Raw genomic sequence first — 15,637 nt, 5'->3', positions numbered from 1 at the left:
TGATTGTGACATCTGTTCTTGATATTTCAACATTTTTGACAGTTTACATAGGGGTTTGGGTCCATTCTCTGTAACTGTTAAACACTTTTAGATTTCGTGTAAATATATTTCTAAGATTCAAGTATATTAAAAATAGCACCTATCCATAAACTGAGAGAAGGTCTAGGGACTGGGACTTGAACTTTCTGATAAATTTCGAGACTTGCTTCATGAGGCCTTTTCTAAACTTGCAGAGAAGAGAACAAATTTCTGTTCTTAGATCTTTCCAACCAGCTTCAAAATGGTTAAGCTGATATGACAAGATTCAGTAACCATTTGGCAGTGTTTATCTTTCTGTAATAATGTATTTTTAATGGGATGTAATAGGACGGAGAAACCATAATTAATTATATTTTAGTAAGTGGCATTACATTAGATCAATTTCTCTTTATCACATTAATGATTATATTTAATCTTCTGCTGATTCCTAGCTCTCCCTCTCCCCTTTCCTTTGTCTACCTTTGCACTATTTTATGTTTCTACATTATACTCCAGGGTGTTCATGGAAAAAAGGAGTCAAACCAATCCTTCTCTGCATTTTACCTGTTACTTGCCTTTAAATTCTCGCAAAGTAATTTATAAATCTGCCTAAAGATGCTTAATTTTATACAACTAAAATTAGTAATAAAATATCATTGTTACTTTTATATATATATTTTAGTTCTCACTGAGAAACTTTGTATTACTTTCATAGAAACCAAATAACTGATTGACCTACTCCCTCTTGTGGTAAAAATTTAGTTTTTATTCAAAATGATTTAGTTTGTAGTTATTCACTTTTGATATTACTTTACCAGTGAGAACAGAGATTTTGATAGCCAAGAGACACTTTAAAAATCTTTTGGATTGGGCTTTGTAATAGTTAGAAGGGTACAGCAGTTGTGTTCCAGTTACCTGCAGAGCCTGGGCAACACCCTGAGAGGTTTCTCTGTCCTCTTTCAGTGGGGCCCAGGCATTTACAGTTTAAATCAAATTTAATCTTTTAAATTTAATTTAAAAATTCCTAGGTATTCTAATATGAAATCAGAGTTGAGAGCCACTTACAGGTTATGGTTTTGGTCCTACAATTTACCAGTTCTGTGTACAAGGAGAGGACACATTATAAGTTCTAACCATCTGTACCCATCTTGTACTTTATAATATGTGAAGCACTTTTACATAATTTACATGATTTTCCTAGGGACCCATTTTATACAATAGGAAAAACTAAAAATGGTAAGTGCCTGATCTCAGATTATGCAGCTGTTAAGAGGAGGGACCAAGGTTGGACACTAAGACATCTGCCCTTAAATCCACTTTCTCATTACCCCACAGTGTTTAGATTCGAGTCCTCAGTTGAAATGGTGGATTTTGAATTAGTTCATCTTTAGAGCCTTCTAGTTATGTACTACGAAGTTGTTGTGTTTTTTTTTCTTGTGGTTATTTGTTCGGTAAATTAGCTTGACACAGAAGTCTGAAGGTACTGAGAGCTGCATTCAAATGTCATATGAAGCTCTCAGATTACGTGGCCTGCCTCCTGAAGACTTCTGCCCTGAATACCACACTCAAACAGCCTTTCAGGGTACTTCAGAGTTGGGGGAAGTTGGCATGTTTCGTGTTACTTTAGGTCCACATAGATGTAAATAAGAAATGTAGAGGTAGCATGGACATTTCATACGTATACCTAATAATTATTGACCTTTTTGTATAAGCTTTGATTATTGACTAACTGGTAGGTGATAAATGAGTTAGATTAGCTCCAACTACTACAGAAGAAAAACAGTCACTAAATTTTATTATATCGGAATTTTATTATATTATTGCTCTTAATAAATGGGCTGTTGCCAGCCTTAAAAATCATTTCTAACATACGTAGGTCTTTCTAGAAAGTGTATTTGTCTTAATAAACTTTGACTTCTGTTATATTTCTATTTTTTCTTCAATATTTAGCCTTAAGGATAGTGATCAGATGTTACAAGTTTCATTTTTTAAAAAAATGCATTACAAAAATTAAGAATTTATTATTGCATAGAAAAATCTCTTTGGCAAATACAGAATAACATTGGAGTCTATTGAATACAAAGTCAAGTTGATGCTTCATCTGTTAGTGTAAGAAAATGTTAACACTTGGGATGCTGTTTCATTTTTTTTTCTCTTGACAGCTTGTACTTTCTATTAGAATGATTTTACATTGTTTATTTTAACATATTTTACTTTTTTCTCTTTGGCTAGTTTTAAGCATGAAAAAATTATACATGCACAGTTAAGGCGCACTTTAGACAAAGGGTGTAATGATGAAAGTGTCTCCTTCCCGCCCAAGGCCTCTTAATCTCCTCCCTCAGAAGCATCTACATATACTTTTTTTTTTGCATTTCTGTGTTTGATTTCTGTTCTGTTGAATACAGATGTCAAATATGAGTTGTAATAAGCTACACTACATTTTTATCATAATTTGATGTATTCTAGTTGTATATTGCATTCTAAATAAATGACATTGGTATTCCTATTTAAGTTCTGCCTTTTATTAATACATTCTATTTAATTTTCAATATATTATAAATTTATTAATGATCTTATAGATCCATCTCCATATTGTTTTAAAATTAAACAGTTACATCCATTAAAATCATAAATGGTGTTTGCAGTATAGACTAATGCACAATATATTCTGTGTTTATGATATTGCCAAATATATGTTAATGAAGTTGTATTTATCCTGTATCATAGTAATATAGAAAAGTTTTATGAAAAACATTCTTAAGATACTTTCTTAACAAATTTTAAACCTTATTTCCAAAAGTTGCCATTTTGCTTTTAGACAATAATCAGAAAGCAAGAAAAGAAAAAAAAGAGACCATTCGTCTCTTTAAGTGATGAACAACTCGTGTAGTTCCTCTTAACCTACAACCTGTGTTAATCACAGTTTGAAATACTGAGTAGAAGCCGTGATTTCCAGATTCTTTACTTGACACCTTTAGTATAGTGATTATGCACTCAGTCTAATAGAAAATGTCAAATTTCAGCAGTATTAACCTTTATTATTTATCTCAACCTCTGTTGTTTTACTTTCAATGGGTCACCTCAAAAATGGTGAAAAGAAAACAGGTTAATTTCATAGAGCAGTATTTTCTTTACCTAATGTTAAGTAATTGTAGTTTGAGTATTTAAATGAAGAAAACTTTGTTCAGTTTTTCCTAACATAGTTTTTCTAATGGAAATTTAAGTTTTTAAAATATTTAGATTCAGTACTAAATTAAAGTGATGTTACTGTGCATCTTTAAATTTAATTTTTTCCACTTTCATTTATTTTTTGAAAAAAGGAAATTTTATTTTTAGTCAGTTTATCTATGGTAATACTAAGGAATTACAAGATGTCTCAAATGATATTGGATGAATATTCCAGTTTTCAGATAAGACCAACAGTCAGTTCAGTAGTAAGGAAACCAAAAAAAAAAAAAAGAGAAGCAAAATGTTTTAAGTTTGTATCAATCCAAATAATTTATTTTTAAAACTATAAAAGCATTGCAAAAGAAATTCTATATGTTGTGGTTTAATGGGTCAAGTACTTTTTAATATTTTTATCTGATTACATTTTAAAAGTTGAATGAGTTTTTTAAAAAATAAATACAATATGGTATAAATATAGTAGGTTAAAGCATTATCGTTATCTGATTTTGACCTGAAGATAGCATCTGAATCTTTTGATTTAATTTTTGTAGTTAAGTTTCTAGATTACAAACGATTTATATGCCCTTTCAACATTTGAACTTGATAATTGATGACTGATTTTTTTGTTGTTGTTATTTAAAAATTCCAATATATATTATATTTTTAATGATATTCAGTAGGGGGCACATCCAGTCAAGCAGTTCCTAAAATAGATGTAAGATACAGTCAATAAGTCCATAAAAGATAACAAAAAATAAATAACACAAACACAAGTATGCACGCTTTTTCTTGGCAGACCAATCTCAAAACAAACAAAAAAGTAGAGTAGAAAACCTGGTTGAGTCAATTTCAGAAATTTGAAAGGAACTATAATAACTAGATGAAATTGTTATGATACTTTCCTGTGGGTCATGGACACGCAGCATACACAGTAGCCTTAGGAAATGTGAATCCAGTTAAGTCACATTGTTAGCAAGTTGGTACCAGGGTGGGGAAAGGAGCCATCCCAAAATGATCTGGGGCTGAGAAAACTCCCCTTTTACTCATTCCTGGTATGTTACTCATCCTTGGCTTCATGTAAAAAGATACACTAAGTTGAGAGTGTGAAGTATGGTGGAACATGGGAGTAAAATCAGCCCTGTCAGAAGTGACCGATAGCCACATTCTGCTAGACAATGAAGTTCCAAAAGGCATAGAATGTGGTCTTGGTCCTTGAAGTTAAGGACCAAGTGGTGAGTGGTGAGATATTTATATAATATCTGTGTCAGCCCATGGTTTCAAGATTTAAGAATTACCAAATTTTTATCCAATCATAAAACCTAATAACTTAAACGTCACATAGTTTCAGGATTTTAAACCTGAATTTTTAACCACTGATAAAATATAATGGTAAAGAACTAAAACTTCATATAGTATATGACTTTCTTTGGCATCATTGTCTTCACAGAAGGACTTCTTTTAAAAAATTAAAGCAGTGTAATTCTGAGTTTTCCATTTAGCTTTTTAAATATGTAGCTAGCAGATAACTCACATATTTCAAGCCCTCTTAAATGTTCCTGTGATAAATGAGCAGAAATTAAAGCTCTGTAATGACTTATTTTTTTTTTTTTTGTAAAAATGCTGCTACGATTGCAGGTCCTTTTGGAATAAATCATGGGATTGAGCTTCATTCAGACGTGGTCGAATATGCCAAGGAAAAACTGGAGAGCTTCATCAAAAATAGTGATAGCTTTGATAAGTAAGTATTCATATGTACAGTTTTAGTTTTACAGCATTTGATAAATAGATACGTGACATGTCTGTTCCTCAGTAATATTAGTTTATTGACCCTGAATTGCTCAAATGAGTGCAGCAAAAATCAATGTGGTATAAAATGAGAGGAAAAAAATTAACATTATTCTATGATCTAATTTTTATTCTGTTTAAATCTATACTAAATTATGTCAATGAAATGACTTATTTCTAAATTTTATGGTTCTATCACTTTATTAATAGGGTGATGCTTTATTCATTAAACTCAAGTACCTTTTCTGAAGATATAAAGATGCCTGGATTAGAATACTTTTCTGAAACTAAGATTTGTACCTTTGGGATATTCATTTATTAGTTCTGTCCTCTTTGTAACATAAGAATGATACCTGTTAGCATACAAGGGACATTTCTTAAAAACATTCAGTTACTTTGTAATATATCTAGAGGAAATTATGAGAGAAATACATTGATATATCTTGTAATAGGGTTGTGTTTGAGAAATTCGTTTATAAAACCATTGTTTTGAACTCACACTTTCCCTTTGAAGAAAGACTGCTGTCTTTGGTTCTTCAGCTGGCAGGGAAGTCTATTTGGTGTGTAATATTTCTAAAATTCAGTGATGACAATAGCATGGAGCAAGGGCTTTTTATGCTAAAGTCTGTGAACTTTGAAATTATTTAAAATTTGGATAGTGTTTATCTCTCAATTAGTAATATTTTCAGAGAACGCTTTATAAAGGATAGGAATAAAGCTTGCAACTTAGTCATTTTATACAACTAAGTTTTAATGCAAAACCATTCAGAGTTCCAGTTCGGCTTGTTGGCAGTGCGCCATCTTCACTCATCTCTAAACCCTGCCCGTGACTGTGGAGGTGAGAAACTTGGGGGAATCTGGGTCAGAGCTGAGAACTTTTTTCTCAGCAGTGAATGTCTGCTGGAGTGTATTTTTCTTTCTCTTCCATTTCTCTGCTCCTCCCGCCCTTCTCCTTCCCCCTGTCCTTTAATTTCCCTTTGCATTTATACTCTGGCAAGATACACTTGATTGAAGAACAGAAAACTGATATGCTGAAGTAAAAACCTCAGTGTTGTAGAGGAAAGGGGAGGCTTTGGGTCTGCTTAGCCATGATTGTAACTTGATTATTAAAGACTTAAGTCAAGCAAGCTTGGGAGAGTTCAGAAATGCTCAGGTATTATTTTCTATAATTTAACAGATTTGAATGAGCCACTTGAATTTTCTGCATCAACTTGCAGAGTACCATTCTTTAGCTTACTTACTCTTATTTTTATAAATAATTAACATTTAATTCACATTTTGAATTATTTTTCAAGTGCTTACCGTGTTGGTTCATATTCTACTTCCAAGGACAACATATTATTAGAAACAAAATAGCTTTTAGTCCAAGTAATTTTATAAGAAATTGGGGTTCAATTTCAGCATCCTTTCACATTTGTCTCGTGTTTAGATTAGTAGCATGTTAAGTGCTTATTATTTTGTATTGTTTATTAGAACTGTAGAATTTTGTTACACTTAATTGAACTCCTGTTTTAAGTTTGTTTTGATGTTGAAGCTATGTGTACATGAGGACCTTTTGAATACATTTGAACTTAGAAAATATAAAAGTAATGTTAGTAAAACTAAATGTTTAAGGTCTGTTGTAAGGTCTTTTATTATATGTATGTAAGATAGTAATAATACATTTTATGTTTCAATATATGATGGCACACATAATTCAGTTTTGGGTTATTTATTAAGCAGAACAAAAGAAAGAATCTTGAATCACTGAAGTGCCTCTATACAAGTGTCTGGAGCTCACTTTTATTGCTGGCAAGTGGGCGTGCTCCTAGGCAACAGTAGAATATGTCATTATTTAAAGCATTTTTCTGTGTTGATATAATTTAAATGTTAAATAATCCATAACATAGATAAGTTTAAAGATTATATGTGTTTAAATCTCAGTTTTTTGAATTTTTCTGACATTTTTATGTAATTGTAAAATAAATTTCTAGGTATTTCATATCACTGCATTATGCAGATTTATTATTCATAACATAATGAGTCATAAAATATGATATGACTGATCTAAATGTTTCTTTATAATTTTTAAAGGTCTAGTTATTTTAATTAAAATAACCAGTCGGATTTTATAATATAGTTGTTTTTGAAGTGTTGCAATGAATTTTTAAAACAGATTCTTAAATTAATAAACTGGTCTGAAAAAATTAGTTCTGGAAATGTTACCTATTCTGGTTTTAAAGTAGTTTTCTGAAATATTAGTTATGTATTCCAATTATAAAAATATCTTTCTTACAAAGTATAGATACTGGGGAAATGTTTTGTTTCGCATAAAGTGGTTGGAAGTTAAATAATGAGAGTTACTGGGTCATTCATTGGCTTTTTTCTCTTTTTATATCACTCAATTTTAGTGACAGAAATTATGAAGATATAGTAGTTTTCTTATCTAATTTTTGTTTGAGGATTTCCTTGCAGTTTTTTGTGATATTTGTGGATAATAATTATTATTTTCAATTTTTTTAATTAAAAAAAGCTTGCTATGCAAAGTGGTTTTAAAAATCCCATTTGCAAGCAGTGTCATTATATTTAATTATATACAGGCCATCAAAATACATGTTTTATTTTAAAAAATGTGTAACTCAGGAAAATTAATTGCTATTTATGCATTCCCTAGTACGAGATTATCCTTCATTATGTATAACAGAGAGAGAGAATAGATAGCTCAAACATAATACTAGTCTTCCTGTCTTATTTATCCTGTTGGTTTAGATCTTTTTTTTATCAGTTCCTTTTTCAAAAATATTGTCATGTCACTTACAGTCTAAACTGCATCTTTAATGTTTTCTTACATATAGCTTTTGGAGTTCCTAGTTAACTCATAAATATAGTAGGTGAGAAAAAAATCAGTAAACTACTCAGCATTAGAATATTTAATATCAGATGACCTTTTAAAAGACACAGATGTGTGTTTTTGTGTGTGCTCTATTACAAAGCAAGCTTGGTTCCTAAGTCTTGAAAGTAATGTTCTTTCTTTTTGAAACAAGTAACCTTATTATAATGCATGCATTTTCAAACTTTTTTCCTATGCCTTAGTCCTGTATTAGCAGATGAAATAATTTGGAGAAGCTACTCTGAATTTATATACTTGGAGATGGAAGGGATAGCAGGGCTGTCTTGTATGGATTATTCCTTTGCTATATCTACGGTATCCTCAGATTCATGGAAATTTCCTTATTAAACTGACATTTGATTTCAAGGGTCCTCTAAAACGTTGACAGACTTTTCCAGTAAAGGACTGACTACCTTGTAAATATTTTAGGTTTCCTGGGCTAAATGGTCTCTGTTGCAATTGCTCAATTCTTCTGTTACAGAGCATAAGCAAGCATAGACACTGTGGGAAGAAATGGGCTAGGCGTGTTCTTTATGTGTCACATGCTGTTGAGTCAGCCCCAACTCCTGACAATCCTCTCAATGAGTGATGTCCACAATGTCCTGATATAAACAGCCCTGCTCAGTTCCTATAAACTCAACCTGTGGCTTCTTTTACAGAGTCAGTCGATCTCATGTTTGGTCTTGATCTTTTATCTGCTGCCTTATATTTTTCCCAGCATTATTGTCTTTTCCAAAGAACCCTGTCTTCTCATGATGTGCCCAAAGTAGGATAGCTTCAGTTTGTCATTTTGGCTTCCATCAGTGTTTCAGGCTTAATTTGCTCTAGGACCCACTTGTTCATCTTTGTGGTGGTCCAGGGTATCTAGTATAGACACTTCATTTGTAAAAACAAGTTGCAGGGAGGATTTGACTTCTAACCCATAGTTTACTGACTCCCATTCTACTCTTCACACAGTCATTCCAGAACATCGTTATTTTAACCCTCTCTGGTCTAAACAGGTCTTTGGGCCTAGGTTTTAAAGGTCCTTAGGTGTCTGCCTTTCACAAGGGAAAGAGAAGGTAGAAGGTTAGGAAAGGTCAAATTATATGAATGAACATTTTTGTAGATGTATAGTAAGCAGAATAATCTCTCTAGCTGTGGACTTGGAAGAGTAAGGCAATTAAAGGAGCCTGAATTGTAAACCTTTACTCTGTAAATATTTTACAAATGAGTTAGGAATTGGTATAGCATTTATTTATAGCTACATTTATATATTTATATAATACGTAAACATGTGCATGTAGTTGACTTGGCTTCTTTCAGTGCATGCTTTGGAGTGTGCCATTTCCTTGTAAGATGATAGATCCTATTACACCTCCTCCCCAAGGATACTGTAGCTGATTTGGAAGTATTTTAATACCAGTATCTGAACGAATACTGCATAGTCTGATTTATTGAAGATTTTCTCTTTATGTGAATGGATTTCTTTCCGTATAGTTTGTCATATAAATGAGTCATGATTTGAGTACTAAAACAGTAATGAGATGATAAAAATAATAGCCTACTGTCCATTCATTAAGTGCTTTATATACAATCCTAGAGGCAGCATTAGTGTCCACATTTCCCAAAGGGGCATAGAGTTAGACAGACCATAACTTTAGCTAGGCCACTCTTTATTTAGTTCTGATTTAGCTGTGACTGTGTAAGTACTGATTTATTTCCATATTTTTCCCAGCAATAAGCTGCTACTAATGAATTATAGCTTGCTTAGCAACCTAGCCCCAGATAAAATGTTGAAGCAGCACTTTAGTTTTTGTCATCTATGTCCTTCAGATTAGAATTAAGGAGTGCTGTTAACGTGGTTAAAGGCATCATAGCAATTTTATTCCAAAGCATACCTACACTGTTCATTAATGAGACCTATGGTGTGAATTACTACTATTGGGGGCAGAGGTGAATGGAAGGGGCAATGCATTCCTCAAATCTGGCTGAAAAGTAAGTTTTAAATTAAATTTAGAGATAGTATAGTCTTTTAAAAAAAATACTGTATTTATTTATTTTTAGAGAGAGGAGAAGGGAGGGAGAAAGTGAGGGAAAGGAACATCAATGTGTGGTTGCCTCATGTGCCCGCTACTGGCAACCTGGCCCGCTACTGGCGACCTGGCCTGCAATCCGGGCATGTGCCCTGACTAGGAATCAAACCAGTGACCCTTTCGTTTGCAGTCCGGTGCTCAATCCACTGAGCCGCACCAGCCAAGGCTTAGAGATAGTATAGTTTTATATTATAGGATATTTAATTGATTTATGGCAATGTGTAGTGTCCTAATTTTGTTTTAATAATGTTTTTATTTTCATGTGATTTGATTTGCATTGGAAAAATTAAATTTTGCATTTTGTCAGCCTTGTCACTAGAGTACTCTTGCTTTGTCTTTAAGAGGTTTATAGTATACTTGAAGTAGTTTTGCTATCTATAAATACATAGTCAACATTATTTCAAAATATTTCACAGATACATGAAGATTTTTATATGCTAGTGTTGTTCAGATGGAAGTTTTATAACAATTATTATAGATTGTATACAGTTTTTAATCATGACAAACCTTCATATGGTGTGACAGAAATTCCTTAAAAGTCCTCTGGGCTGTCAGTTACATATTTTAACATCAGTTAGTAATGGCATGAGGAAAAGTTGAATGACTTCAAACACATTATTAGGATGAAATGTTGTTGGAATACACAAAGATTCACATTTGTTGACGTACCTGCCAATCTTCATATGAAAAGTTTAGAGATTATTTTTGATCTTAAAGCTTCATTAAATGAAAAACTACAGTATTTATTTTTAATACTTTACATAATGCTTGAATTATTCTGAGATGAGTTTGATGCAGTTGGAAGGAAAACCCTTGAAAAGGTAAAGTCATCGGTTTTTTTAAATCTTTAAAAATTCAGTAGCTTAATTATTGAATGTAAGAATTTCTGAATGGTTTAACTGCATATGGAGATCAAAAGATTAACATTTCCCTGGTTTTTCTTACCAATGGAAAGTTCTGAAGTTTTTAAAACTCAAAATGTATACTTTGACAAAGTGTGTTTACAACAAAGAAGTTTCTGTGATTCATTTGGCAGGTTGTTTTGGATGAGGTATGAGAAGAAGGTAGGATTTTTTCCTGTATCTCTGATATCCTATATTCCATTGGAATAATTGTCTAAAACCAATGACAGCATCCTGTGGCACATGATAAACTAGGTGTGCAAATTGTCAGCCCCCACTTCAACAGTGTATTGAAGGGGAATGTTGTTTTTTCTACTCTCAGTCAGCTCCTAGACCTAGACTATCCGTCTAAGAGGGAAGCTACAGGGCAAGGCTAGGTCACCCTGATCTCCTAGCAGCTTATCAAAAGAATTATATGGGCAAGTTGGCAAGGTCCCTGCTGTGAACGAAGTCATCTTTCCGCCTCAAGATGAAGATATTCCAACGTGCACCTATAAAGAAAACTACTGCCGAGGTAAGTGATTAGAATCCTGGTGTTATTTTGGGCAAGTATTCATGTTGTAAACCAAGATATATGTGTGTTCTCTGTTTTCTCACAAAAGATTTTCTGTGTACATTTTAGTAAGAATATGTCAAATATTTTTCCATCTTTGCATAAGAAAGTCTCAAAAGCATTCATTAGATTTTAAGATTTAAATCAGTAAGTCTAAAGTAAGTGAATTTGTAGTTTCATGCACATTTGAGAACTAACTTTTTAAATACAGATAACGTTGATAGATATAATTTAGTGTAATTTAGGAGTGTGAGTCATCTCTATCTGGAAAACTTTGTTTTGGAAATGTTCTTCAAGGAATAAAAAATGATTGTTGCTTTTCTTTCTAATAACAGACATAAAATTTTAATGAACTCCCCTAAATGAAGCATAAAACTAGGGAAAGAAAATGTAAACCATACTTTTATGAGTAAAATTATAACCACATAGAAACTGTGATTTTGGTAGACCTCTTGCCATTTTTGTTTTTTCTTTTCCTCTTGCTTAGGTTTCATTTAGTGTGTGGTTGATGTGAAAGGGTGGAATTTGGGTTTTTTCTCACTATTTTAGCTTGGATTTTATGTGTAAGTGTATAAATAGTGTAATATTTTATAATGAACTGAAAACTTCTGGTTAGTTTATTGCTACAGTTTTCCAGATTATAGAGAAAATATATTTGTGGTTTAAAGTATGTCCTTTGACTATTGAGGTCTATGGAAACTTAGGTAAGATGCAGTTTTCAGAAGATAGTAAAAGCCTTAGGAAGAAAATGTTTAGTTTCTTCTCTATGTTAGAAGAATTAGTAGGAGTTGCAATTTGCTGTGATAACATGGAGTCATCATCAGTGTCCTAAAGCAATCATTTATTCTTCATATATACGATATGAACATATGGTATGGATCTGAGCATATCTTTAAACATTTGCCTGAAAAATTTTCATCATAGACTTTTTGAAAAAATTATTCAATTGGTTTGAATTTATTTACGTGAAATGCTATTATAAAGATAAACCATAATTTTAGTATCAGAATATGAAATATCTAAATGGTATTTTCAACTATATTCTTAGTCAGAAATATAAAGCTCATCTGTAAGTTTTTTTGTTAGGAAGGATGGTCCACAGCTCACTTATATATGAAAAAAATAATATAAATATGTGTAATTTGGGAGTTGTTTTCTTTACTAATATGAAGGATTCTTTTATTATTTGGTGGAAAAGGTCGTAGTTGTAAGTATAATAAATAATCCCATATAGATTACTTTCTGGTAGACACTTTTTAAATAAATACTAAATTGGTAGTGTTACAACTTCTATGTAATGTGTTCGGTGTATGAATTCACTACTATGTTCTAGATATTTTAGTGCCAACATTTAAAAATAATACACTTTTCTCACCAATTTTACTGTCCTTGAAGTTTTACTCTGCTGTATCTAGAAATATCAGGTTGGCCAAAAAGTTTGTGTTTTTTTTTTCATAAAATAAAAAACACAGTTTTTCATTTTCACCAATAACTTTGTTGAGTAGGATATTTTGAATATGCAACATATCTCCTATGTGTTATAACATTGATTGTTCTCAGTTTCTCAAGTTGATTGCTACCAACTTCATCTGGTCTACCTGACTGTGGAGCATCGTCCAGTGAGAAATCTCCAGCACAAAACTTCACAAACTACTTTTGACATATTCAATCTGTCATAGCACCTTCACCATACACTGTACAAATCTCTTTTTTTTTTGTTTCAGTTGCATTTTTACCTTTCTTGAAATAATAAACCATAATGTGCTGAAAATGTCATGCATTTTCTTTCATCTTCAGTATTAAAGTGGCTACACAAATATTCATTAATTTTGATACCTTCTTTTTTAATGCACACTGATATACTGTCATAATACAATATAACAAAATTGTTTCAAATGAAGTTAAAAACAACTTAAGTGCTACTAGAGGCATCTTTGGGGGGGAGGGGCAAACTTTTTGGCCAACCCAGTAGTTCAGTAATATAAATATGTCAAATGAAAGTGTAAAGACTGCATATGTATATGTTAGAAGTATATGTTCCATTTGCAGGAGTAGAAATTATTTATAAACTTAGATCTCTTAATTTTTTTTAATGATCCTTTGTAATACTTTCTACATTGAAGCAGATATACTTGTTTTCATCTGTATTATAAGCAAAAACATCAAGTTGCTTCCTAAAATAACGGTGGATTATTTAAAATCTTAAAGTCTCCCAAAAAGTGCTTTTCCATTATATAGAACAATTGATTCATTCATAAAAGGAAAGGGTTTGTTTTGTTTTACTATTTGAGTTTTCCTTTTTTTTTTTTCTTTTTGGCAGTTTTGGAAAACATGCAATCTGTAATATGAAGCTACAGTTATTTATAGTAATCAATTTAGTAAAACAAGAATAATCATGTTGTTACAGAGAGTGCTATAGGCACATTTTTTTTTTCCTGTATCTATTTCTGGGCAAGCTTCTCTTCTAGTCCTGATATTTTTGTGATTAACATATTTAATTTGTCAATTTTGGGTTCATATTCAAAGTTCATAAATGGAAAGTTGACAAAACATTTATGCTTCTTATATCGTTTGCTTATTTAGTAAATGTTTTTTGAGAACTGGAACAGGTGATGGAAATACAACTAATTTAGGAGAAATATTCAGAGATAGCAGGAGAACCAGGAGCATGTTCAAAGGGATGAATGTGTTAAAGAGAAAGTCTCTGAAGCTCCTTTTTACAGGAGATACTTAAATTACAGGCAGTGCTTAAATTTATGTGGCTGTTCAAACACATACGTCATATATAAATACACACATATCCATACACATATTAAAAAAGTTGAAATATTTTACTTTTTTTGGTACTGAATCTTTGAAATCCCAGGTTAATTTTATTCTTATAGTGCATCTCAGTATGGACTGGCCACACTTTAAAGGCTCAATATCCTTGTGTGGCTAGTGGCTACCAACTTGGATATTGCGGCTCTAGGTTGGTCTCATTTTTAAGACCATAGTTTCTCATTTCTCAGGGAACCCTTCTCCGACTCCCCAGGACTATTAGATTTCTTTCATCCCCAGTCTTATAGAATCATATGTCTTTGCGTTAGAGCATTTACCATAGTTGTAAACTAATCTTTAATTAGTCAGATTCTTTGATTCTAGTTTCTTCCACAAATGTAGGCATGATGGTTTCCCAGTGTATTTCCAGTCTTTATACACAACTGGTGCTCGCTCAATAAATAGTATTTGACATAATGAATTTTACTAATTACCAGTATAAGGTAACTTGATCAGAATCACACATTTAATTTTAGATCAGACACTAAATTCTAGCTAATTCATTTTGCTGGGATGAGAATGTATAAAATGACATTAATATGAGAAGTAGTTTTAATTGTAAGTAGTTCACTTGTAACGGTGTTTTTCTAGATGAGAATTCTTCTATAAACTATCATGTACTTTTAAATAGTAGGAACCTTTTAAAACTAGGAGTATGTTCAAGTTGATTTAGCAGACTTATTGGTAAAAAAGGGTTTACTAAATCAAATTTTTATTTAAATTTTCTGTTCACATTTATCTGAAAATTATGTCTGACAAATTATTATAAAATTAAATTATTTAAAATGAAGATTTTTATGTAGATGTCATTGAAAATAGCCTAACCTTTTCTTTTTAAAGAATGCTTACTGTACTATATGTTTGATAAAATAATTAAACCACCTGATCCACAGTATCTCATTACTTAAAAGCCAAGAAATTATATTTTTGTCATATTTTTGATAATCGTAAGTTATATCATAGTCTTGAATATAAAAGAGAAATTAAACATGGTCCCTAATATAGATCACTTTACACTTTTGTATGTGCTATGCTAGTGGAAAAAATGAAATACTATTAAAAAGTTGGATGTTTCGTTGCAATGCTGTGAACTGTATCTTGAAGGGATAGTATGCATTTATCAAAAGAACAGCAAGCACATCCACAGGTACAGTGTTCAAAACACTTTATAATAATTCCTCTAAGCAATTAGAAGCAAATAATTCAATCTGGCTGCAACTTAGTATTGTATCTGTGGGCAGGGGCAGAGCCAGGAAATGAGTGGAAGAACAATTTGACAAAAGAATCAGAGTTTGTGTGACATTCGTAAGGAGTTTGAACCTAACCTGCCCTGTCGGTAGCCAAATGATGGAAGGGAGACCTGAAAAGTATGAGCACTGAGGAGGCAGTTAGAGTGAAAGAAATAATGGGGCATAGTCTACCTTACTGTGGAGAAATGGAGAAGAGA

At 31.9% G+C, this 15,637-nt stretch overlaps 1 protein-coding gene across 1 annotated transcript in view; it reads left to right on the top strand.

Moving 5' to 3' along the window:
- Positions 1–15,637, top strand: part of PCMTD1 (protein-L-isoaspartate (D-aspartate) O-methyltransferase domain containing 1) — a 74,216-nt gene that overhangs the window by 43,641 nt on the left and 14,938 nt on the right. Inside the window, exon 3 of the mRNA XM_054595128.1 lies at positions 4,822–4,924. Within this exon, the coding sequence (XP_054451103.1) occupies positions 4,822–4,924 (103 nt within the window). The remainder of the gene's footprint in view (positions 1–4,821; positions 4,925–15,637) is intronic.

This window comes from Pteronotus mesoamericanus, unplaced genomic scaffold, assembly GCF_021234165.1.
Source record: "Pteronotus mesoamericanus isolate MK-2021 breed Mesoamerican mustached bat unplaced genomic scaffold, CSHL_Meso_final scaffold_54, whole genome shotgun sequence".
NCBI lineage: Eukaryota > Metazoa > Chordata > Mammalia > Chiroptera > Mormoopidae > Pteronotus > Pteronotus mesoamericanus.
This window is presented reverse-complemented; position numbering and strand designations above follow the sequence as displayed.